Source organism: Emys orbicularis, chromosome 10, assembly GCF_028017835.1.
Source record: "Emys orbicularis isolate rEmyOrb1 chromosome 10, rEmyOrb1.hap1, whole genome shotgun sequence".
Lineage (NCBI taxonomy): Eukaryota > Metazoa > Chordata > Testudines > Emydidae > Emys > Emys orbicularis.
In genome coordinates, this window is record NC_088692.1 from 86,539,661 (window position 1) to 86,567,387 (window position 27,727).

The window sequence follows — 27,727 nt, forward strand, 5'->3', positions numbered from 1 at the left end:
ATTAATTGCTAGTAAATGCCTGACCTGAGCAGTCACTATTGCTTTTATAAACCATGCAAATATAATGAAAAAAAATGAAGGCTGAGATTTTCAAAGTATTCTGGGGGATTTTGACACTCCTCTTCCATTACAATTTAAGGAAGATATGTAATCCCATAGACCACATTGGAAATAATTTCCCTTCTGTGCTGAAAAGTTAAGAGATGAACAGCACGTCCCCATGGACACAGTTCCATTTACAGTACTAGTCTCCACCATTCCATTCTCCACCAGTCTTTAGATTTACACTTTGGGACGTTTTAAATAATTCCCATGTCTGATTTGTTAAAATGATACAGCAACAACAACAAAATTAGCTACCACACCAGCCATGTACCACACAGACTGAACATCGGTTACCAGTAGGATTTCCAGTGAAAACAGGCATCTTGGTGCACAGATGCATTTGGCACTGATTGTTCATTTTTTTAAATTATTAAAAGCTGTAACTACAAGCCACCTTTTAAAAAGAAAAAGAATTCGCTCATGTGCTTGCCTTTCTTCTGTCTTACATTTGGGCTCTGTAGATTGTGGCTTTAATTGAAGAAGTATGCAGTATCAACAGGTATAAGCTGGGATCACATTTCATTTACCTCTGTTGCTTCTCACAATGAAGAAGGACTGTTCAGTTCTTACAGAGTTTATAGAGATCGCCACTGTCCGTCACTCTGAGTTAAAGGAAAATCATTACAGTAGATGAGAGAAATGTTTTTTCATGCCGTTTGGTTAGTTTAGAACTTGTTTTATATAGACTCTGCAATAATAATTGGCTTTATAGGGCCTGATCCAAAGCCCATTGTAGTCAGTCAGAAGGCTTCCGCTGACGCCAGTGGAGTTTGGATCAGAGCCATATAGCTCTGTTAATCAAAAACTGCAGTAGATAGAAACGTCAAACTTCACTTGTTTCACAGTTCTCACTCCCACAGCTTAGCAGGGAAGAGAAACCTCACTTAGAAGCAGGAGCCATCTTGGAAACGTGTTTGTTTTCCCTGCTGAGCTGTGGCAGTAGGTGCTATTGGAAACCAGCAGCATCCCAGGATCTGTTCTCCAGGCCTAGCTCTTTCCTTTAGTATCTCATTTTTCTTTTACTCAGTGCTTTGGGGGGTTGTTTTTGCCTCACTCTGGTTCTTTTCCCCCCTCTCCTCTTGGTCTTCCTTGTCTGCTGTTACCTTCTTTCTTTTTTGGACATAACATTAGTGGGTCTTGCCTTGCTTGGCATTCTTCCCCTGTCCTGCTTCCACCTGATGGTGACAAGAACAACAATTGCCCTGTGGTCTGCTTTGTGCTACCTTGTGCTGCAACTTTCTTGAGCTAAGCAGGTTTTGGGCTTGCTCAGTACTTAGAGGAACCTATAAGCAAATCCCAGGTGCGGTGAGAAACGCTGTGAACATTGAGTAGTGGCGTTCTTTCCTCTGGGCATGGTGCTCTGGGGCATTGAGCTGCTGTTTGTGGACTGAGCTGTAATGCCAATGTCCTAACCACTTATGGTCATTAAAGTTGCCATAACACTTGTGTGGGCATTAATTCCCACTGTCTGGGCAAATTCCAACTCAGATGATCACATCCATCTACTTAACATTCCCAGCAGTCCCACTTAGCTCACGTAATCTTCACTTTCCCGTTTGAGTTGTTGCGTTTTGCGCAGACATGGCTGCATTTTTAGCAGAGGGTGAAGCACTCCCTATATATATCAGTTTGGGATGAATGGTGCTGTATACGTTATTAATAATAAGGGATCATTTTCCTTTCATTAATCCCACCAGACTTCTTCTGCCGTGCTCTTCACCCTGTGCAGTGCTTCATAAGTCAGCGACAGAAAGAGTGGCCAGCAGCAGAGATGCTGCAGAATTGAAGGGGGCTCAAAGCAAAGGGCCTGTGTGCATTCAAGCTAGCCTCTTGGGAGGAGGCGGCAGTGGAAGAGAGAAACTCTACTGGGCAATAGGCATCCCTAAAATATTTGTTTCCTAGACCATGGCATGTATGTGTCAGGCACAGATACACCATGAAAAACAGAGGGCAGACAGCCTGTAAATCCTTGCTTTCCCAGTTTCTGTGCTCTTGCTCAAAGGTTATATATTTTTATTATTTCAGGTTCTTCTCCCCTGCTGCTGCTGCTGGCAGCTCCAGCCACATTGATTTAGCTCAGTGCTCTGCATACAAAAAAGCCCTTTCATTGCAGTGGAAACAGGTTTTCTTGGCATGTGCCTGATGAGCCCTTCAGGGAAAATGAAAAGTCAACACCTATGGAATCCTCTTGGCCTAGAATTCTTTAGACTCAGATATAAAGGATTCTACTTCTTTTTCTTTTTTATTATAATTAATCCTAGGCTATTACGCCCACGGGACACCTGCTAACTGCAGTGGGGTAAAGCATGTGCTTAGTATAAAGTTACAAGCGCTACTCATTTCCATTTGAGGGTGTGCGTCTATATATCACTGGGGAAAGGTGCCAGATGGATAGGCCTGCAAATGGATGTCCACTCCGCATCCCCAGAACAAGACCACTGTAGGCAGCTGCAGGGCAGACTTGCCCTGCTGCTCTCCCCATGAGCCTCAGCCTCACTGAATCCGTAGCCTCACTGTTGAGACTATCAGCAAGGTTACTTGTCTTTATCAATTACTGTGAATTTTGCAAAGGGCATATCTGACCAGTGGGAACTGGAGGGAGACTTCCAGCTCATTTCATATAGGAATCTACCCACCTGCTGGATGGTGACATCGGTTGGTTACTAATGACCTGGGCTGCACCTGAACTAGTAACATGAAAAATTGCACCCTATTATCAATCCCATGAAAACTAGGAGCAAGATTCTCAGTCCAGTCTGTCTCTCCTTCACGTTGCTTCAGCAGTGCGCAGGGGACTGGAAGCTGAACTAAAGGGACTTTTGGGGATTTTACCTATCATAGTATAAAGCCAACGTAGCTCGCTTACGCCACCGGATCTCCCTTCTTTCCCCTACGTAGGAGGAGTTCCAGGACATGGCCAGAGTGCAGTGTGCTCTGGCAATCCTGGTCCTGTGAAACTGTCCCTAGGGGAACATCCCAACTGGCATAAATTAGTGACCATTTGGCATCTCCATCTTGCAAGAGCGATGGTTCAGCCCCCAGGCCCAGGATTAGAGGAGGTAAAAAGGTGGCTCCTCTCCCTGAACTCAGTGTTGTTGAGGACTGCACCCTCTATTTTAAAAACTGGGTAATCTGCACCTTTAATGACAACCTTCTTAGCCCTGGAATGGAATCATGGTTAGAGCAGACATGCCAAACCCGCGAAAAAAATGCAGAAATTGGGCTTGGTTTTGGCTTAATTGGCTTGTGAGTTGCTTGTTTGGCTTGTAGCTTGTTGCTTCTTTTTTTTTGATCGGCTCCCGGCAAGCAGAGACAAGGGGCAAGCAGGGGCAAGGCAGGGAGAGAGTCAGGGGTGCACAGTGGGCCCACCTTAGTCCCAGACTGCACGCCAGGGGGATCTAGTCACATAGAGTGTTGGGGTTCTTAGGGACTGGCTTGTTTTGGCCTAGTTTTGAAAGGGGATTAGCTTGATTTTTGGCTTATTGTGAAAGTCGGGCTGCTTATTTACCGCGGGAAAGTTGGCAACTGTGGGTTAGAGGTGATGGATGTCATTCTCTGCTACATGCTGTAGGTTTTTAGAATCTAACTCTTGATTTAATCCATTAATTTTTATAGAACTTTTTCACAAGGGTAAAATCATCGTAGGATGATGAAGCAGTGAGCATGGAATGTAAGGAATGTTGATGGGCAATAATGCCTCCAGCATTCAGCCCAGTCCTATGTCTTCTGGGTATGGAGGCTGTCCTGCCCAAAGGCCTTCTGTCACTAGCATGCAATCTTATAGCCCTTCCCTGAGCAGGGAGCTGAGCCAGGCTCGGCTAACTTCTCATTCACTGAGGACTTTCTAATGCCCCTGGGTCTCAGAGTGGTGGGTGCTTACCTTTTGGAGGGTCTGTTAGAGCCAGCGTTACATGCTGGGTATTTTATTAAAATTATATGAAGTATGCCCAGGCTGAATTTGATGGGCCTGTTCTGTAGATCTAAACATAAATAAAAGTGGCCTACACACACTTTACAATGAAACTTACAGGAAAGTAGCTGCTAACAAAGCTTGTATGACTGTATTACTTGTTACATATTTTATGTAACATCACATGTTTTATGTTGTCTATTTGAATTTCTATCATGTTTTAATAAATTTGTCATCTGCTATTGTCTGTTTCAAGATTGCTGCATTTCTTTGAGGGTTTATCTGTTGTTAAGTGGAAGGCCAGGTTCTTTACATACTGTCAGAACATGACTTTGACTGTCCAAAGCCATGTAATTATCCACTGATCAGGTACAACACGGGCAATGGCAGTGCAAATGTTGCTTACACTCCCTGCTTTCGTGTCTGAAGCCTATCTTGGAGAGTCCACCTCTAGAGGTGAGGGATTAATTGTCTCACAGCTTTTGAGATCTTTCCCTCCTTCCCCTATGTTGAGGCTTCCAGCAAAGCTTTCACTTAGTGCTGACATTGATTGTGGCTTTACTGCTGTGGCACCAGAAACTGGAGGGAGATCATCAACTCATGTCACATGGGTCACTGAACAGGCATTGGATACTAATGACAGTTGGTCACTGCCATTTTGGGACAGATTTGAACCTATGAACTAAATATTTTTCATAATCTTTGATCCTCTCATTCAAGCCATCCAGTTCTCTCCTTTGTAGAATCCTTATTTTAGATTCTAAACCTAATTTTCACACAGTTAAAGATACACTTGCTATTATTGATTTATTACTAATACTTATGGAAATACATTTAATATGAATTCATCATGAACTACATGTACTGTAAAAGTGTAGCTCATTTGAAGGGTTATCACATGCTGAAATAGTCTAAATCTATTGTATTTTGAAAGCTCCTTCTCACCTCCATAGAAAGTGACTATGTAAGTCTACATTCTTAGGGAAAATTAAGAATTGTAATTGGTGAACGTTCCCTCTATTGTTAAGCAAAGCCAGCCATCAGCATCTGATTTGCATTTTATACCATGCAGCAGGAAATATTTAAGTTGACAAATAGCATATTTAATACAGCAACAGATACTTGGCAGTTAGTTATTAACAACTGTTACAGATGTGATTTATTTGCTGTTATGAAAAGGGCATTACTGTGTGAATACGATTCAGAAATTAGCTCCAGTTTAGCAAGAGGCCTTGGCTGCCTGACCTCTTAATATCCTTATAATGATGCCATTTACCACTCAAAGGCTTATTCAAGTCACTCACTGCTAGATTTGTTTTAAAGGAGTCCACTCTAGGGCAGACGTTTTATGTATGTTAACGTATCTGATTGCAGGGTTAGGCACATGGATTTTTGGGGCTAGTCTAGACTAGAATCGCTACAACGGCGCAGCTGTAGCACTGCTAGTGCAGAGAGCTTCTCCTGCCAACATAGCGCTGTCCACACCAGTGCTTAGGCTGGTATAACTTACATCACTCGGGGGTGGCTTTTTCACACCCCTGAGTGACTTCAGTTGTACCGAAGTAAGTGTTAGTGCATATAAGCCCTAAATGTGAAAAATGTAAGAACAAACTATGTACAGGCTTCTGTGAGTACAACAGTCTGGAGGAGAGGAGGATTCAAGGAGCTTCCCTAGCCACAACATGGTCTTTGTGCTCCCCTTAGCGCAAGATGAAGCTAGTGCCACTGCTAGCAAAAGTCTCCTAAAAATGGGTGGGAGGAGCTTTCCTTCCCCCGCCCCGACATTCCGTACTAGCCACTAGAGCAAAGGGGATAGATGCTACACCCCCTTCAGGTGTGGCACAGTGCCCTCCCTCCCTGCCCGTGTGCTCCCCATTGCTCCAGGAGGCATAGTATAAGTGTCAGGCATGAAGCTTCCAAGAGCTGCAGCTGGGACAGTGCACCTCTGTGGCATTCCAATGCGTGATGGCTCTTAAAGGCACAAGAGCCCCAAGTCTTCCTGAAAATACGGTTACATTTCAGTTTCCTTCAGTGCAAGGCTATTGCTGCTATTATCAGCTCTGCAGGACTTCATAGATGCTCCACAAGATACTTGTTCTACAGTTAATGGTGTGCAGGGAGGAAGAATGCTTAGGGCACAAGCCTAGGACTTGGAAGACCTCAGTTCAAGTCCCCACTGTGCCACAGACTTCCTCTATGACCATGGGCATGTATCTCTGGGGCTCAGTTCTCCATCTGTAAAATGGGGGCTAACAGCACTGACCTACCCTTGCAGAGGTGCTGTGAGGATAAATCCATTAAAGATTGTGAGGGTGCTCCAAAAATATGGATGATGGCGGTGTCACACTTCAAGGTGCAATTCAGACCAGTGAGAGGACACTGTTTGTATCATTACCCTGAGTGCCCCAAAATGCTTCTGCTACTTGTGGCTCCCAGCCTGGGCCACACACGCAGCCAGCATGCACTCTATGTTCTGTAAACTGTACTGCTCTGATTCAACCACCTTGAATCCAACAACCTGCCAGCAGTTATCACAGACACACTCTTGTCTTTAGTAGACTTGGTTAATATTAGCAGGTGACCCCAACGCACCCCCAGCCCCATACTTTCCCACACCCGTGTGCTCTGCAATGTCCAGCCCTCTCCTGCAATATCAGAGGAATAAGATCCATTTCCTCCTTTAAAGAGACAAAACCCAACAGCTTGCCACATTAACTGGATTTAACATTCACTTGAATCAAACACAGCACTGTGGGCTTAGATTAAAAGTAAAATAAGGTTATTAACAAAAGAAGACGGATTTTAAGTGGATTCAAGTATAAGAGAGAAAGTTAGAAATGCTTACAAGCAAATAATGGTGAAAATACCTATCTAAAACTCTAAAACTTAATCTAGCATGGTACAGCCTTGTTCAAGTTGTCTTTTTCTCACTCCCAGTCTTCTAGCAAGGTGACTGATCCCCCATTTTGGTCAGGATCTCCTCCAGAAGCCCAAAGTGCTGTTTCTTTTGTCGTCTTGGGTGAAAGAGAGAACTTGGGGTTTTCTGCCCCTTTCTTTTATAGTCCAGTGAACCTTTGAAATGATCCCTCAAAGTAAAGAGTTTATTCAAATGGGGAGGAAGGCAACATGGAGTCTGGTGGTAAAGGAAGCTCCATGCTCTTTCTTCCCCCCGCTGGTGTTTGCTAAAATGCAAATTGTTCTTTTTCCCACAGTCTCTTCCCCTTGTTAGTTTGATGGCCCTGTTTACTGCTTATATTTAAAGTGGTGTAAACCCACATTCCTTTGTTTAGGATAGATCTATTTAACACCTTTACCGAGGCAAGGCTGTCTGGTTGTGAACATGGGTAATAACATCATGCAGGTGGAATTTATAACTTTACATATAGTGTTGCTACACACATTTCACCATGATATTACTGACCAGAGAGTGAATAGTTTTCAAATGGTAACTCACAAGGCATATTTAGTACAAAGATTATTACTATTGTGTGTGAATACAGAGTTGTTTAGGGTCATATCAATTCCTATGGTAGATAGAGGCTAGTAACCAGACAGCTTATTTAACATTCCTTGTAACTTGGACTTTTATCTCTAATAGTGTATAGGCTTAGACATAACGAGCCAAAATTTCAGAATTGAGATCAACTTGTGTCCTCACAACCCCCACATTAGCATTTGTGTGCCAGTGGGTAGTTCAGTGTGCAGGGAGCCAGTTTGTGCAGAGGCAAGGCTTTACGGGGGCACGTGTCACTCTCAGCCCTGACATTTTAGGGCCTGACTCTCTGCTCACAGTTACACAGATATAAATCTAGAGTGACTCCATGGAAGTTAAACCTGCAAAAAAGTCAGTGTAAGGCAGAAGCAGAAGCAGGCCCCAAGGCACATTACTTGCTACATACAAGACAAAGCAACTGCTGTTTACGATGCCATATACTTCAGTAGGAATATGAATTGCTAATCACCATCACTAAAAACATGCAATGACTAATGCATATGTTATATACAAATAGCATTGCTTTCTATGTGAAACTGTCCCTTTCACTCACAACATCACTCTGCCCTTAAGGCCCTCCTTGTTTCCATCTCAAAAAAACATTGTTGTTTTTTTGTAACTAGAGTGTTTTTAAGTGTACAAAATTTTTAGGGGAGAAAATCCCAGTTGTACATTTTAGCTCCATTTATGAGCTGCTCCACCACATGAGCTCATCTACATGTACATCCTTAATTCCTGCTAAAACCTTTGCAGGGAGTTTTGCTATTTTCTTATAAGTCTGTTACTCAGCCTTTCAATATTTTCTGGTAGGTAGCTTTCTAAAATCATGTAAGAGTTTTGATTGTTCCAGTTTGGAAATGGTTTCTTTATCTCAGTCAAGTAAATGATGTACCAGCATTCATAAACCAGTGGAATCCCAGCTTCATTAAATAAACTTGGTGAATTTCACTTTTTTTTTTTTTTTTTTTTTTTGTCGTCTTGTGTTTTGATAGGTGTGGGTAACAGACCTTGACCTTTGCTACAGTGACCAGCTGGCCTTCACTCAGCTCATGTTGTATGTGACAAATGGCAATCTGGATGGGTGCTCTAGCCGCTTTGAAGTACCACTTACGTGGAAGAAAACAAAAAGTCACAGTGTTCAGAGTGAGGAGGCAGAAACTGTAAGTAATGTTTCATTTCCAGCTAACATTGTTAAGTATCAGAGGGGTAGCCGTGTTAGTCTGAATCTGTAAAAAGCAACAGAGGGTCCTGTGGCACCTTTAAGACTAACAGGGGGCTACTTAGGGATCTGGGGCAAAATCACTACTTGGTCCTGCTAGTGAAGGCAGGGGGCTGGACTCGATGACCTTTCAAGGTCCCTTCCAGTTCTAGGAGATAGGATATCTCCATTTAAAAGAATAAAAGTAAAAAGAAGTATTGGAGCATAAGCTTTCGTGGGTGAATGCCCACTTCATCAGATGCAAGTAATGGAAATTTCCAGAGGCAGGTATAAATCAGTATGGAGATAACGAGGTTAGTTCAATCAGGGAGGGTGAGGTGCTCTGCTAGCAGTTGAGGTGTGAACACCAAGGGAGGAGAAACTGCTTCTGTAGTTGGATAGCCATTCACAGTCTTTGTTTAATCCTGATCTGATGGTGTCAAATTTGCAAATGAACTGGAGCTCAGCAGTTTCTCTTTGGAGTCTGGTCCTGAAGTTTTTTTGCTGTAAGATGGCTACCTTTACATCTGCTATTGTGTGGCCAGGGAGGTTGAAGTGTTCTCCTACAGGTTTTTGTATATTGCCATTCCTGATATCTGACTTGTGTCCATTTATCCTCTTGCGTAGTGACTGTCCAGTTTGGCCAATGTACATAGCAGAGGGGCATTGCTGGCACATGATGGCATATATAACATTGGTGGACGTGCAGATGAATGAGCCGGTGATGTTGTAGCTGATCTGGTTAGGTCCTGTGATGGTGTTGCTGGTGTAGATATGTGGGCAGAGTTGGCATCGAGGTTTGTTGCATGGGTTGGTTCCTGAATTAGAGTTGTTATGGTGCGGTGCGTGGTTGCTGGTGAGAATATGGTTAAGGTTGGCGGGTTGTCTGTGGGCGAGGACTGGCCTGCCTCCCAAGGTCTGTGAAAGTGAGGGATCATTGTCCAGGATGGGTTGTAGATCACTGATGATGCGTTGGAGAGGTTTAAGCTGAGGACTGTAGGTGATGGCCAGTGGAGTTCTGTTGGTTTCTTTTTTGGGCCTGTCTTGTAGCAGGAGGCTTCTGGGTACACGTCTGGCTCTGTTGATTTGTTTCTTTATTTCCTTGTGTGGGTATCGTAGTTTTGAGAATGCTTGGTGAAGATCTTGTAGGTGTTGGCCTCTGTCTGAGGGGTTGGAGCAGATGCGGTTGTACCTCAGCGCTTGGCTGTAGACGATGGATCGTGTGGTGTGTCCGGGGTGGAAGCTGGAGGCATGAAGGTAGGCGTAGCGGTCGGTGGGTTTTCGGTATAGGGTGGTGTTAACATGGCCATCGCTTATTTGTACTGTGGTGTCTAGGAAGTGGACCTCCCGTGTAGATTGGTCCAGGCTGAGGTTGATGGTGGGGTGGAAGCTGTTGAAATCATGGTGGAATTCTTCCAGGGTCTCCTTCCCATGGGTCCAGATGATGAAGATGTCATCAATGTAGCGTAGGTAGAGAAGGGGTGTGAGTAGACGAGAGCTGAGGAAGCGTTGTTCCAGGTCAGCCATAATCATCAGTGATCTACAACCCATCCTGGACAATAATCCCTCACTTTCACAGACCTTGGGAGGCAGGCCAGTCCTCGCCCACAGACAACCCGCCAACCTTAAGCATATTCTCACCAGCAACCACGCACCGCACCATAACAACTCTAACTCAGGAACCAACCCATGCAACAAACCTCGATGCCAACTCTGCCCACATATCTACACCAGCAACATCATCACAGGACCTAACCAGATCAGCTACAACATCACCGGCTCATTCATCTGCACGTCCACCAATGTTATATATGCCATCATGTGCCAGCAATGCCCCTCTGCTATGTACATTGGCCAAACTGGACAGTCACTACGCAAGAGGATAAATGGACACAAGTCAGATATCAGGAATGGCAATATACAAAAACCTGTAGGAGAACACTTCAACCTCCCTGGCCACACAATAGCAGATGTAAAGGTAGCCATCTTACAGCAAAAAAACTTCAGGACCAGACTCCAAAGAGAAACTGCTGAGCTCCAGTTCATTTGCAAATTTGACACCATCAGATCAGGATTAAACAAAGACTGTGAATGGCTATCCAACTACAGAAGCAGTTTCTCCTCCCTTGGTGTTCACACCTCAACTGCTAGCAGAGCACCTCACCCTCCCTGATTGAACTAACCTCGTTATCTCCATACTGATTTATACCTGCCTCTGGAAATTTCCATTACTTGCGTCTGATGAAGTGGGCATTCACCCACGAAAGCTTATGCTCCAATACTTCTGTTAGTCTTAAAGGTGCCACAGGACCCTCTGTTGCTTTTAATATTGTTAAGCTACTTCAGGTATAAAAGGCTGTTCAGCACCTTCACCTTCAGAAACACCAGTTAATTTGTGGATTCCAAGGTTTGGGGTTTCCTTTAGCATAACCAGCAGCTGCTCTACAGCCACCCAGCACCAAAGGGTTAATAACGGAGCAGTTACTTCTCTTGCATTTCAGGAAGGTTAAAAAAAGGTGACATCACATTAGAAATGAAAAGAAAGCGCTTGGCCATTTATGGTGACTCTGATTAGCCACATTTTGCACTCATCAGTATTGGTTCTATTTATAGCACTAATTAAATGATGAATACTCTGAAATAGTTCTCAAAGTTTTAAGGAATCTTGTGACATTTAATCCTTGAACGTTGTGAAACAAGATAACCAAACAGGGGGTAAAAGGGGCACTGTAGGGAGAGCACCACGGTGTCACAAGAGCTAAAAGGAGGAAGGATAGTCATGGTCGTGTGGCTGAGGTCCAAAATTAGAAGTCAGGACACCTGTGTTCTACTTCCTATGTAAACTTTAGGATGACCATGAACAGTTCTGTAAATTAAGCTTCCACATCTGCAAGATAGTGCTAATAATACTGCCCTACCCCATATGGATATTATGAGGCTGAATAAGTCACGATTAGTAAAGTGCTTTGAGATCCTCATATGGATGGTGCTATATAAGTGTAAACTATGGTTATTGAATTTGATAAACTGTTTGGCTTATCAGCCTTGAGGTTGTCCTTATGATGGTGGCTATCCCCAGCAGAAGGACAGACAAGGTGAAACCCTCTGGAAAAATCAGGGTGAGTTAAGAGGAGGTGCCAGGAGAACAACTGCAGTGTTCAGGTGTTTTATTAGAAAATGCACAAGCTGCTTTTTCTGTCTATAAAGGAGAGATGTTGTGCCATTCCAAAAAGTGTCAGAGAGTTGTAATTTAGAGGTTAATGAGATCCTGATCTATTGTTCTTGTCAAGCAACCACTTTAAGTTGGAGAGGAGTGAATTAGTCCCAGTAGTACATGTTCTAGAAATGAAAAGGAATCAAGTAGCAACTTTTTGAATATGTTAATCCTGACAGAATTTTTAAACTGTCACTCTATCCTTAATTTTTTCCTCTTCTTTATATCTTTGGCTCTTACCTCCTTAAAAGTTAACTAGAAAAAAAGTACTATCTTTGAAGATCTTTCTTAAAAAAAAAGAGAGAGAGACCAATGTTTTTACAGCACATGATCTGTAATGAATGATTAAGTAAAGCACTTTGTGTAAAATTATGATGTTAATAATGAATCTGTCCCCTTTATGTATTATATATTCCCAATGCTCTAGGGCTGATATTGATAAAATGGAGCAGCGACTGAGTTTGTGTGACGATTGTATTTTTAGAAATCCTTCTTTGAAAGAACAAATTTCCTAGATACTGCTGCTACTGTAATTATGTAGAAAACCAATCACTCATTATAGTTAGGATACATTATCTTCTAGACAGATGAGGCTAAATAAGCAACACATTAATAATTCATACTGCAGTTCATTATGCATGTGTATGCATGCTTTGTAGCTGAAATAAGCACCTCATCAACCTGATGCCAACCCTTAAACAATAGTTCTGTGTTATTGCAGCCACATTCAAGTTTACGCTTGTTAAACTGCTACTTGGATTATTTTATCAAGCATTCATTTATTTGTGGTCCCCTACTGCAGAGAACAGATTTTGGAAGCTCCTTTTTTAACTTAATGACTTGAGCAATGGGTGTTATTAATTCTCAGAATATTATAAACATGATTAATTTTCAGGCAGAGATGTATTATATAAGGATTTCAACTATGTCAACTTAAATGCATCAATGTCAAAACAATATCATTTTGGGAAAAATACTGTAAATTACATGCTTCAAGATGCAGTATCCCCATTCAAAGAACTAAGAACCCAGTCCTGCAAACAACACCAGACTCAAGCCCCAGTTCAGGAAAGTATCCTCAGTCAGGACAGCACTTAAGTATGTGCTCAAATGCTTTGCCGAATCTCAACCATAGAATTATCTCTCTTGATTTTAAGGGTTACTCATCGTAGCGTATGCACTATCCCTTCTAATAAGCCTTGGCAGGACACGGCCTATTTAGGCACCTAACTTCTGTTGAGTTCAGTGGGAGTTAGGCACCTAAATACCTTTGAGGATCTGGACCGTAGTCACTTTAAACCGTGCCTAGAAAAATATTATTCATGAAAAATGGTATTTAAGGTTTTCTATGTTTAGCATTAAGTATTTTGTGATGATTCAGGTGTTTCAATGAAAGATGACTTAGAATTCATATTAACCAGACATTTGTTCCACGTTGTTTTTCATGTAGGGACTGATCCTGGAATAGCTGCACATTCAAAGCTCCCCCTAACTGCAAGGCTGAATTGCGCAGCAGAGTGCACTCTGATTCTAGTATCAGGCCTCTAATGAGAACAAAGCTACAATGTGGCTATGATTTAAAAAACTCACTTGAATTACTGGCCCTAGTTTTGCTGTTCTCTGGCAGGAAAAGTCTATTGATTTCAAGTAGGAGCTCTGGCTTTGTAAGGACTACTAGATCAGGCCTACTCTGAAAAGGACAAGGGACTGGTTCTTCTCTCAGTAAGGCACAAAACTTGTCAGTTAGAGTTACATGCAGGCATGGAAAGAATGGTAAAGACATCCCCCACCCTTTCTTATAGAGCTACAGGTTTGTCTTCATTAGGTTTTAAAGGTGTGTTGTTAGGGCTGCCTCCAGGCTTCAGCTGAGCCCACTAGCATGTGCTAATGTAAATGCTGCCTCGTCTACACTTATACAATGTGCTACTTACAACATGTGTTCTAACAACACCCCTTTAAATCCTCGTCAAGACAAATCCTCATAGCCCATCCCTTTGCGGGGGATAATGTAATCTGAGCACAGGATTGGTAATCCAGGGTCTGAGGCTACATCTACACTACAGGGGGGGGTCGATTTAAGATACGCAAATTCAGGTACGCGAATAGCGTAGCTGAATTCGACGTATCGCAGCCGATTTACCCCGCTGTGAGGACGGCGCAAAATCGACCTCCGCGGCTTCCCATCGACGGCTCTTACTCCCACCTTCGCTGGTGGAGTAAGAGCGTCGATTCGGGGATCGATTGTCGCGTCCTGACGGGACGAGATAAATCGATCCCCGAGAGGTCGATTTCTACCCGCCGATTCAGGCGGGTAGTGTAGACCAGGCCTGACACTGTAGCCTTTGAAAGTAAATTAAGCATCTGGTCCATTTCCCATTACACTCACTGGAAAGACTGTCAATGACTTCAGAGAGATTTGGGTCAGATCCCTTGTACTGGCTGAAACCTACAATGAAAAACAAATCAATATGGGGTTTGAGCCTGAGAAATGTGTAATGATATTGATTGGGCAGCATGTGTAAGCAGAACTCAGGTCCATTTTCAACACAGAGCTTGGGTGGACTGTAAAGGATATTTTAGAATATTATGTTCCATATTTGCTAAATCATTTAGATTCTGCCAACTTTATACCCAATGAATATCACCTCACTCTCATGAAATATGTCAACTAAATCTGTGGGATTATTTAGGAGAATAAGGTGCTACTTGATTAACCATTGACTTCAGTGGTATAAATCAATTCCGCTCCATTGACTTTAGTAGAGCTATGTTGATTTGCACCAGGTGAGAATGTATCCCAGTGAGTTGAGTGTCTTGCAGGATCATACCCTGAAGGCCTGATTTTCAGTTACACTAAAGCCCCTTTATGCTGCTCTGGCCATAATGATGTAGAATTACCTTAGTGTGAATGGGTATCAGTCTTTAAAGCAGCTTAAACCATGAAGAGCTTTTGGTCATATGTGTAGGTAAGCAAGGTTTGACTTGCAGCATTTCTGGAAATTCAGTTTCTAAAACCCCAAACTCCAAACAAACAAGTGATTCATTGCCATCCACTGCAAACTGAAGCCACAAAGCTCATCCACCTCTATTTTAATGAGGAGATATATGTGCCCATCTCAGGGCAGAATTTCCCCCTTGGCTGTTGTAATTTTCTTACTGTTGCAACTTCAGACAAAAATAAGACTGGAATTATGATGTAACTTCATGGTAATTACCATGCAATAACATGCTCAGTAATCACAATGGTCTCCTACACACCGATAGTTCTGGCTTCTGCTTTTTTATGTGAGAAACCATGATGTGACAGATATTATATTGACAGCTGGGATGGTGTTGAGCTGTCCTGTCTGAACCACATGTTGACTGTTATATTACTTCTTTGATGATTGTTGCTGAAGATACTGAAGAACCATAGTATCAGATTGAAGAGAGGTTGGTCATATCCTGCTTTGGGATGCTGTTACTCTAAAAGTAAACATATATTGATTGCAAGACCCTTAACTGTTTGCTCTCAAGATTAAGTAAATCAAAATGAAATAATGAACAGGAACTGGCATTTTCTTTGTAATATCAAAACATCTTTCACACATATGGTGCTCAGAATTTTAGCAGTTATTTTCTTCATTTTGCTGTGTTTTATGGTGTCCAGATTCCTGAAAATGCAGACCGCAACTCCTTGCCAGGGAAGAAGAATCTCTAGCTGGCTTTGCTCTGTCACATTGGCTTAAACTTTTTTAGATTTGTAATACTGTATAATAACAAAAACTATACTGCATTTTATGTGCTACAGTATAAATACTCAAGGCCACACTTTTTAAAATGGCCTCTGCATTTTCAAACACAAACTCTTAACAAATGCAGATTGGGGGTGAGGCATCAAGTTACGAGATTTACATAAAGAGAAAGCCAAATGTGCATGCAAATGCAGTGGCTGGATGTGCAGACCTGGAGTGAGGCCAGCTGTAAATCTGGCTCTGGGGAATCTATATGCCACCCTCTATTCCTAGCCCAAGACACTCCATTGACTGTCACACTGGAATTTCCATTCATATCAATAGCAGTTGAGTATAAAACTTGAAAACAATATAGATTTACACACAGTGTGAAGATTCTGCTCTCAGCTATAGCCGTGCACATCTGGAGGGGCTCCACTGTAGTCAAAATCTGATAGAATGGTTCCAGAGCGCTTCAGTCATCAGTGATGTAATTGAAACATCTACAGGTGATTCACAAAGAGCATCTCAGGGGAGTTACTCCAGATTTACACCAATATAGCTGAGAGTAGAATCTGCCCCACAGAAACCTACATTGCTTCTGAGCTATATGTTCAACTGAGATTGATCTGAATGGGAATACCACTGCGAATAGAAATGGAGTTACTCCACATTTACACCAGTATAACTAACAGCAAAAGTCCTTTATATTTAAATAGCAAATTGTAGGTGCTTTATATAAAACGATATGAAATGAAGAATCATATGTTGTTGTTGTTTTCCAGCCATCTCCAGTAAGCAGCCGCTATGCAGTAATGAGCAGTGAGCTGAGACACTCCAACCTTTCAGTAATTTACTATAGTGTTCTCCTCCAGATATGTAAGGCTCGTGGCATTGGATTTGATGTCCAGGTATGGAAGGAGAAGAATGTATAGAAATGTGTAATAGTCCCTCTGCCTAACTTCTGTCTGGCAACTATAACCCTCTGAAATCATACAGCACAATACCATGTGCAGGAGTTCTGTTATATCGGACAAAATTCACAATAAAATTGTCCTAATATCTTGTTTGTGCCATAAGGCAGACCTGGTAGTACTTTAACACAACTCTATTGTAACAGATTTACTGAGACTATTGTATGAAAGCTAAATTACAAAGGGTTCTTTAGCAGGCCCCATATAAATTAGTCTGGTTTTGCAACAGGTTTCCTGTGGTTTTCCTTTATATTAAGTATATTTAGTTGACTCCTTAATAGGCGACTCTCCTGAGGATCTGTATGAGTGGGCTTAAAAGTGGGAGTGGTTCTGTGAAGAAGGAGAAGAAGGAGATTGAGAGATGTCAGGTGATAACAGAGAACAGAAGGATGGATGGAGGCTGCAGAGAAACAGACTTCACTGGAGAAGGAAGAGGTAGAGGATTGTGAATGGAGCAAGAGAAGAGAGCAATGAGAAAGTAATAGTGGAACATGGAAAAAGAGGGGAGGAGATGGTCTGTAGAGAGGGAATAATAAAAGGAAAGAGTATCTGGATCCTGGGACAGAGTCTTCCACATGGTGACTCAGCAAAGACTTCATATTCTCCTACTCGCCTTTCATATCAGGAGACATTTCCAAATGATATGATCATGGGTGCTTAGCGCCTCTGAAAATCAGACCCTGTGAGTTTTGCCACTGACTCCCCTGGAACAAGGATCTAGCCCATAATGAATTAGAAGACATAATAAAGACTAAAAACATTTTCAATTTCTCTCAACTTTACAGAATGTAATGCTCTTATGGGCCTTCTTTATCTTGATGAATTAACAAAGTGTATACTTGAACCACTCCACCATTGTAGAAGGCACAAAATATTTGTTTCTGAACAGATTCTGAAATGTGTATATTTGGATTTACATAGAATTATTATATTGTATTCTCCAGTACAAATTACTTGGGTTACACGGAGTCATAATCCAGTACATATAGTTTAAAACTATCCTTTCTTGATGACATGACTTTGTACGTACCATCCTTGCACAATAGATGTTAGCATCTCTTATTGTAAGTATCAGTATGTACACTGCTTTAAGCAACAGTTAAAATAACTTTTTTTCAATGTAACAGGAAAAACAAGGAACAATTTTTATACTGTATGAAGATCGCAAGCGGTACAGATTGGGAATGATGTAAGTAGACAGTATAAGTTAAATAGCCAGGTAAACAAGTGGACAGTTATTTGAGCTGAAGAAGATGAAAGTACAAAGTATTACCGTCATGGATTTTAATATAAGTGTTGATTTACTGGAAGACTATCTGGCAATTCAGTGATTGTCACCCACTATTTAGTTGTAATGTGATGACTTCCAGTGAAACTGGTCTGTTGAAAGAATAGAGGATGGCTCTAAAGAATTTGGTAAGTGGGTGTAAGGGTGTTAGTGTAGTTTACAAACCCAGGAGCTAGAAGGAGAGTTAGCAAGAAACTCAGCAGAAGGGAAGGTGTAGAGGATCTAGGGTAAAATTTTCAAAAGTGACTTGGCCCTTAGCAACTGTAGTCTCCTAAGTGCTTTTGAAAATGGGACTTTGGCCCTTTTGAAAATTTAACCCCTAAATTAGTGTTGGTTCCACCCTAGTGAACCTTACACCTTTTTTCTACCCCTCTTAGAATCTTGGACTCACAATCACTTCCTACTGTATAACTCACACCACCTTACGCATCACTGCCTCCAGATCTGGTCTTATGAAATGAAGCTGACTCTCATCCAAAGTTTGCCCTTACTTACATCCTGTGGAATCTCTAACACATTCTCTTTGATATTTCTTTTCCCTCAAACAAGACTGCTAAATACATGTCAGACAATCATTTTAATTTGGAAACTAAGTTCCAAAAATGTAACCGTTTGGTTCAGGTTGTAACATTTTTTAAATAGCTCAGCGGTATAATTCATCCTGCATTTTACTGCACTGTGCTTAATGTGCAACTGACAGGCGCTAAATGAGGCATATTCCCCCTCAATGAAATATGCTATAGTGAGACTCTGGATGTACTATCAAGAGATTAAAGCCCCAAAGACTAATACTAATATTTCTAAGTACATTGCAATAGTCTAAGCTATACTGATGCAGTTCAAGAGTCTGTGTATCACAAAAAGAAAGCGTTATGCATGAATTGTACTTGTGTATGCATGAAATAGCAACAATTCTTTTAAACTAATTTAAATGTTCAAATATATGCTAAGGCCACTGTCCTAACTCAGTGGTAGCCTTGTGCTTGGAATAGCTGAACCTACTGCTCTCCTTTGCTAAGTTGATTAATAAAAATTATTTATTACACAAATCCTTTCTGTTGACAAGTTAAAATGGAGCCTCATCTTTCAGATCTCCCTGAAGATTGCCACCTTGTGAGATTGAAAATACTCATTAAATTCCATCACCAGACAGGCACAAATGAGAGGCCGATTGTTTTTAAGCATGTGAAGGGAATCATTGGTAAACTCATTTGTTTGGATATCATTAACAGAACAATCGGAGAGGATCTCCAGGGGGTCCTCATGACCTTTGCTCACAATCTCTTCATCATCCATCAAGAAATATCAGCACCTAATATGCAAGGCGAGACCAATTTTAAGGTGAGGTGTTAATTAACTAACGATCCTGGTTAATTTCTGTACCAGGGCTGAAAATACCTCATGCTGTATTGTAAACAAGTGCTAAACCATTCCTTTTTCATTGTTAGCAGTACATATTTCACAGTGTGGAGGTCAATATAGCAAGTCTCCCAATGAACCTGTTAGTTAAATTTAATAGTTTGAAACTTTTTCTTTGAAAACAAACATGCTTTAACTTGGAATCATTTGTAAACCAAATCCCCAGAGCTTCTGGGTTTCCAATGTAAGAGGCAAAGGAGGCTACCATGCTGCTTTAGGGAATTCTGTCAGAATTGGCTCTTTTGTTTTTAAAGGAATACCATCAAGATAAAAATCTTAAATTAAAAAATGAAGTTGTCTGTTTTACTAATGACCACTTAAAATATTAATATCACATTTAAAACATCCAACTCATTTTTCACCTCTCAATCGGTTTACTTTTTCCATATTACCTTAAACACTGAAACAGATTAGTACAGTTTCATTTTTGTTTCCTTCGCACTCCCTCTTCTGGGGGTACCCACTCCACACCTGAGCTCACCTTATTCATGAACCCAGGACAGCTGCAGAGCTCTGCACCTGGCATTGGGCATTTCTACACTGGGAATGTTCCCCGGGGAACATGGCTGGTGAAAAGAAACCATCAGGCAATAATGAATCCAGCCCTACGTCCAATAGTACGTTTTTGCTGGATCAGGCCATAAGAAAGTACAAAGCAACTAGTTTATAGTGGAAACAACTGCTTATTATAAAATGATGCTATCTTTTGATTCTAAAGAGTAGCATAACTTCAGCAAATGTTCTTTTGCTAACCCATAGGCCCTCTAGCTCTACAGAAGATTTTAAAAACTTGAACTATAAACAGTTTCTTAAAAGGCAAGAAGAGAACCCTATATTGCAAATTTGTGTTGTAATTGATATGGTGGGAATGTAAAACAGACTAAATCTTAACTCTAACTGTATTTTCTTGTGATGAGTAGTGTCAAATGGCATTTTTCGGGGAAAATATAATTACATTTTAACATGTAACACAATAAATAGAAAAAACTATTTTTCTGATCTGAGGGAGGGACTCAAAATCAAGTATTGAAGAAAAATGTAAAAGGGGATTTTAATTCATTTTATTTATAGTGAATTAACAATGATTTATATATGCATAATAAAACACAATTTAGTTAATTAGAATAACAAAATGTGTCTAGCTATATATTTTCATTTATCTCAGATTTATATATATTTGTGTTTATTTTTAAATAAATACACCCCCAATCCCACAGTAATAGTGGAAGATTCTATTGGTGCATTCTGTTAAATAACACAGGTTACTTTTTTGGGGGGAGGGGGGAGGAATACAACTGGCTGAAAAATTTGGGGGGAATTTATTCCACTATAACATCCATTAAATAACTTGCACTCTTTCAATCTATTACAGATAGCAGTTCAAGATATTGAAGCAATTCTGGGAATAACAGCAGAAAACAAACTGAAATTTGAAGAAGAGGAATCCTCCAAAGAAGATGCTCCCCAAGAATAGTTGACTGAAATTTTAAAACTTTTTCTTTAAACCTCTAGGAAAAACGTCCTCATTCTCAGGAATGCAGGAAAGAAATAAGTTACGTGTTTTGTTGTCCTTGTCTATTGATAATTGAATGAATATTAGCTTAGACTGGAAATTTTAATGATTAATGAGTGAGCTTAAATTATTTGTAAAACAATAACTAAAATATCCCTGGTTGTGCAAAGGGAAATCTTGGTGAAGAACAGAGGAACAAAATAAAGGTCCATTTTCTTATATCTGTCCGCCAACTTCATATTATGAATACTGGAGTACAGCTGTATACAGTGGTCATACCACTTTCTTATCTATATCACTGCTTATACATCCATACTCTAGCCACCACATTACACTAGGAGCTTATGTTCAGTAGGTTATCCACCATTACCCCTAAGTCCCTTTCAGAGTTATTGCTTTCCAAAATACAGTCCCCCATCCTGGAAGCATGACCTGTGTTCTTTGTTCCTAGACATGTGATCTTGCAGTTGGCTATTTTGAAATGCATGTTGTTCAGGTGGGCCCAGTTTATCAAGAGATCCAGGTGGTTCTGTAGCACTGACTTACCTGTATTGTTGTTTAACACTCCACCAATTTTTGTATGAGCTGCAAACTTTACCAGCAGTGATTTTATATTTTCTTCCAGGTCATTGATAATTATACTGAATAGCATTGGGCCAAGAACAGATCCTTGTGGAAAAACATTCCCATTGGATGATGATTCCCTGTGTACAATTACTTTTTGATATCAATCAGTTAGCTAGTTTTTAACCATTTTAATATGTTCTGTGTTGATTTTGTAATAGTGCTAATGTTTTAATCAAAATTCTATGTGGTATTAAGTTAAATGCCATATAGCAATCTACGTATATTATATCAGCACAGTTACCTTTGTCAACCAAACTTGTAATCTCATCAATAAAAGATGATATGTTTATTTGCCAATATCTATTTTCCATAAAACCATGGTGATTATCATTAATTATGTTACCCTCTTTTAATTCTTTATTGACTGGATCCCATATCAGCCTTTCAATGAGTTTGCCTGGGATCCATGTCAAGCTAACTGGCCAATAGTAACCTGTGTCATCACATTTAACCTTTTTAAATATCACCACCTTCACTTTTTTTCAGTCTTCTAGAATTCCTCAGCTTTTCCAGATTTGTTAAAATATAATGTTTTCCTCTCTTCGTTTTTGAGGATTCTTCTGCTGCCCCTATTTGTAAATTGTGAAAGGAAGGTTTTGAGCACTCAGAAATGGTTTGTGTCAGTAATTTAGATATAGATGGTAAAATCACTTTTTCTTTCCTATGTTTCGTAGCATCAGATTACTTGCCATTTGCTGTCTTCAGGGCAGGAGGGCAATGGAAAGGGGAAGACCTGTCTCCCCAACCAAGGCTGTAATATTTATCTTGCTGGCAGATTATGCTCTTGCTTTAAATTACAATTTATTTCCTCCTGCAGATTGAATGTATTATCTCCTGAACATGCCAAGTCTCTACCATCCTACGGCTAAAAAATCTCAAGCAAATACCAAAGCCAGGGTTTTCCAGTCAGTAATGCAATTCACTATGGAACTACAGTGTACAGGGCCTTTCTTTTTCAAAGACAGGTTTAACTGAAATACTCAAGTGCCATTCACGAGCCACAGATCTGTGAATTCAGTGCATAAACTTCTGATCAGCCTCTGTATTCTCCACAGTAGTTGAAGAAATAAAAATAGAAGTGAGAACCTTTATATGATATGTTGATTTATTCTTCAAATAAAATATAAATTTATATATTTTTAAATTGTTTGGGTCTTTTTGTCAGGTAGTCTCAATAATTCCTCAGTTTTGGAGACACTAGTACTACAAGCAGGCTTTTCTACTGTGGAATTCAGCCAACAATCATCCTTTCTAGAAGCCTTTGTTTTGCTGCAGTTGGAAATGAGATCAGCGGGTTCCTTGCCTCTGATAGATGTAATAGTGATCTTTTGCTTCCAAGAAGTCCATTGCCAAACGATTTAACTAATAAACAGCATTCTTTGCCTATTAATCCTTAAAACAAGGACAATGGATATATTCACTTTCTGTTCTCTCTCTGATGCTGAAGATAAGTAAACTCCTAACTTCCTCCCCACTGCAACCAAGGTACATACTGTGTACTTCCTACTCTTAACAAGAGACTCTTCCAAGATTTCTGACCTAACCCCACCTCTCCACTGGTCATTACAAACAGTGGCAGGGGAGGGTGAGCCACTTCACAGATGATATCAACCTGGAAATTAGCTAGTTTCCTAAGGCTTAAGAAGAATCAAGCCTTGATTCATGCCAGAACAACATAAGGTCTGAGAGGCTCATTAGTTCACTGGCACTCAGTAGACTGCAGTGTCCTAGGAGTAAATGAAACCCTCTGCCTCTTTATGTCTTTGTTCTGTTCTGACAAAAGAAAACTGTACCTGTTTTTGCTCAGCACAAGCGATCTGAAAGTTCCCATGGTGAGAGTTATTTCTCAGCATGTACAAAGTGTGAAATGTATTTGGAGGGAAAAGTTTTTAATTACTATTAGCACTTCTGAGCCTTGAGTTGATGGAAGGATTGAAATTGCTTTACAATCTCTCACATTCAACTCTCATGCTGCTGGTGTCAAAAATGTCATTTTCTAGTAATATGGCTGTTATCAACTAAAATGCCAATTTTCAATTTAAAAAAAATAAATTCCAAATATATTTCAGCATAATGTGTTCATGGTGCTTTTAATCCCATGCTCATGCCACTACATTCTATTCCCTCTCGCTACAGGAAAATATGACCCCTTGAATAAAGATACCTTGCACATTGAATTTGTAGGGCCATGATGATCCAGATCTAGGGTGGCAGGAAAATATGGCATCTGGGATGAAGGGGCTCATGTCTGGACAGCTCTCAGTGGGACCCTACCAAATTCACGGTCCATTTTGGTCAATTTCACGGTCATAGGATTTTAAAAGTTGTACATTTCATGATTTCAACTACTTAAATCTGAAATTTCACAATGTTGTAATTATAGGGGTCCTGAACCAAAAAGGAGTTGGGGGGGCGCAAGGTTATTGTAGGGGGGTTGTGGTATGGCTACCCTTACTTCTGCACAGCTGCTGACGGTGGTGCTGCCTTCAGAACTGGGCAGCTGGAGAGCGGCAGCTGGAATACTGTGTCCAGTTCTGGTGTCCTAAGAAGGATTTTGATAAATTTGAGAAGTTTCAGAGAAGAACCATGAGAATGATTAAAAGACTAGAAAACATGCCATATAGTGAGACTCAAGGAGCTCAGTCTATTTAGCTTAACAACTAGAAGGTTAAGGGATGACTTGATTACAGTTTATTAGTACCTAGATGGGGAACAACTATTTAATAATGGGCTCTTCTTTCTAACATGATTCAGTGGCTGCAAGTTGAAGCTAGACAAATACAGACTGGAAATAAATCATAAAATTTTAACAGTGAAAGTAATTAAACATTGGAACAATGGTGGATTCTCCATCACTGACCATTTAAAAAGATTGGATGTTTTTCTAATAGATATACTTTTTAGGAATGATTTCAGGAATGTTCTATGGCCTGTGCTATTCAGTAGGTCAGACTAGATGATCACAATGATCCCTTCTGGTGTTAGAATCTATAAAAACTCTACTATGCCAATTATAAATGTTTTTCAAAAACTTAAATATTTTTAGTTGTATTAATGTTATTGTGAATGGGACCTGTGGACATAAGCACCAGCTAAATGGGACAATTCATGTGCTTACAGTTAGGCATATGCTTTAAGTATTCTTACTTCAGTTCCTGCAAGATAATTTGTTATGAAATGTGAAGTACTTGAAATAATGGCACTGAATGGAATAACACTGGGAGCTTGCTTTTCATTTGATAAGATCTAATCCTCTTATTAACTATAATAAAATATTGGTGCCTCTTTTGGGGAATAATTGTGGTCTATTGATTAGGGTGAGGGACTGTGAGTCAGGACTTCAATATTTGAATGCTGTCTACAGACTTGTATAACCTGGAGTAGGTAATTTAAACTCTCTCCCTCAGACCCTAATTCTGCAATAACATACGCACTCGCCTAGCTTTACATGCTGTGAGTAATCCCATTACAATTAATGTGACAATTCATGGTGTGTAAAGGGAGCACGTGTGTAAGTCTATGTAGGATCAGGGCTTCCATTTCCTTAACTACAAAATGGGGATAATATGACACACATACTGAGGTTGTGAGACTTCATTAATATCTGCAAGGCAGTTTTGATGCTTTGATAAAAAGGGTATAAAAGTGCAAGGAATGATTACCAAATGTCATCCTATTGTTTTGTGGGTATGCTCTAACATTTCTTCAGCAAGGCCTTCATAATGAAATACAGACGTTTATTTTTCACTGTAATAATCTGACTCATGGTTGTGAACTTCTATTACATTTGGGGAAGGACTCTAGCTCTTACAGGTTTTAAACTGGTAGTTTCTGGGATTTTGTGTACATGATGAAATGACCAAAACAATAAATATGCTATTTCCAAAATTATAGGTTTGTTTGTTTTTTAAATCTTCTGCAATTTTATAGCAAGATCCAAAACAAATTACTACAGAATTACAGCCTGGTAAGTCATGCACCAATTGACTCACTTTAACTATGGAATGTTTATAGTCTGGTGTCTTCCATCTTCACCCCAAAGACTCTTTGAGAAGAGGCATGTCACATTTCAAGAGGTGGTTTTGGAACAGCAATTATATAAAAACACAGTGCACTCCAAAAAATGGAGACCTCAATATATAAAACATAAACTGTTCAGCCAACATTTATTATGCAGCAGCACTGCTGTCACGGTGGTTTGTTCTTTCTAAATGAATGATGTTCAGATGGATGCCCAAAAATACTCAACTTTTTATCATAAGCTCATCTTAAATACATACATACATACCAAGCCATAATCCTTTGCATTGGTGAATGGCCTGAGATGCTTTGCTGTCTTATGAAAATGCAGGTGCTTCTCTCCCTCCATTTGTAGTGTACAATGTGACACACAGATATGGATATCAATACATTCACTGGTTTAATGAAACGCTACACTTAAAAGGCTGTAGGATTATTTTGTTCCTCAACAGGCATTTTTACAAGAAAGAGCAAATGCAGGCATTTAAATTAATGAATGCAAAATATCTTGAAACTCCAAACTAATATAGTTTAAAAATTAGAAGCAATTATTTTTGAATACATTCAATAGATTTCAGTCCAGCATAAATTTAAAATGTAAACACCGACTGACCATGAACTATAATAACACAAATAGTGCTGTTGGAGTATGATACATTAGTCCAATCCTGCATTTCAATGAACCACAGCATCAGGTTCCACTTTCTTTTTATCCTGTCATTGTTGCTGCTAATAAAGAAAGATATTAAAGCGAACTATATGCTCTATTAATTATAGGAAGGTGAACTTGAGTCAAATTTGTTACTGACAATGATTAATAATTACTGGTTCTGCTACATAGTCATGTAGTGCATTACAGTAAATAAACATGGTACATTGTTGGATAGTAATTGATTAATTAGCACATTCATACTACACAGCCCAATGGTCTAAGATTGCTGAGTTTGAGATATTGCTCATAATTATTAAAAGAAAACAAATCTGTTCCCATTTCTCAATTTACCCTTCTGTACAGTCATTTTTTCTCAAACAGAATGTTTAATGGTTCAAAACCTTAGGTTTTGTTTAGATAAATCATATCACAGAATTTTTAGTTATGATTTTAAAATATTCCTCTTCCAAGAGCTTTAAAATATTCAACCCAATTTCAACCTCAGATGTTGCTGTCAAACTTCACTAAATAATATCAGTGTTTTTATATAATGTGGCCTAAATCAAATGTCTCCCTCACACTCAGGTTAATCTCTTTCATACTCCAATTGCAACACGTGCAAAGAAAGCATGGGGTACCCTCTTCAATGCACAGAACATACATGATAAAACATAACGATTAGTAGCTTGATCGGCCCATTCAGGGTTTTTTGTGATAGTTTTTGTAAATGAACATTATTAAAGCATTTTCTCAGTACTGGCTATTGATTTATCTGCCTTGAACAGGGAGGTGACAAAGGGCACGGAAGTGTGTCTAATTTCCATTTAGTTTCTGAAGTTATTTTTTGGCCACTTCCTACAGCAGTATCCCACAACAGCTCACGTTAGCAGCAGCGCAGGTTGATTTTTCTGGAGTGAGATTTCTCATGATCTCACCCTCCCATTTCCAGTGTTTCCAGCAGGGACCCCCACTTTCCTCACAAGGACTGTGCAGACTCAGGGACTCTCCCAGGTGACCTACCATTATCTCCATCCCCCGTCCCTCCCCAGGGATCCCTATAATCAGGAGCTTCCACAATCTCCCCCAATAGCTCTGGGTGACCCCTATCATCCCCTTCAGAGACCCCCTGTAATTAGGGACCTGCCCATCAAGGACCCCAGGTGACCCCCAGTATCCCCCTCAGGGATCCCAGAATCAGGGACCCCAGGTGACCCCCAGTATTTCCCTCAGGGACCCCAATATCAGGGGCCCCAGGTGACCCCAGTATCTCCCTCAGGGGCCCCAGGTGACCCCCAGTATCTCCCTCAGGAACCCCGTTTATCAGGACCCACAAGTGACCCTATTACCCATTCACACACCCCTAACCAGGGAACCTGCCACGTGACGCCTCCCATTCTCCCCACTCAGCAGACCGGCCCGCGCTCCCGGTCGCGTGCCCACCAGCTCCGGGAGCGAGCCGTGCCAACACCCCTCTGGTGCGCGCGCGGGCACAGCGCCGGGGGCGCGCACGGCCGGGCACGCTGGGACGGCTGGGGGCGGGGCCAGGCGGGCGAGTGTCGGGGGCGCGCGGGCCGGGCGCTGAGGGGGTCTCCGCCTGTAGC

At 40.7% G+C, this 27,727-nt stretch overlaps 1 protein-coding gene across 1 annotated transcript in view; it reads left to right on the forward strand.

Annotated features, from left to right (window-relative positions):
* The window catches only part of IQCH (IQ motif containing H), a 112,351-nt gene extending 91,563 nt beyond the window's left edge, over positions 1-20,788 (forward strand). Inside the window, exons 17-21 of the mRNA XM_065412129.1 lie at positions 8,501-8,668; positions 16,419-16,544; positions 17,735-17,796; positions 19,128-19,236; positions 20,687-20,788. Of these exons, the coding sequence (XP_065268201.1) occupies positions 8,501-8,668; positions 16,419-16,544; positions 17,735-17,796; positions 19,128-19,236; positions 20,687-20,788 (567 nt within the window). The remainder of the gene's footprint in view (positions 1-8,500; positions 8,669-16,418; positions 16,545-17,734; positions 17,797-19,127; positions 19,237-20,686) is intronic.
* The last annotated feature ends 6,939 nt before the right edge of the window (positions 20,789-27,727 follow it).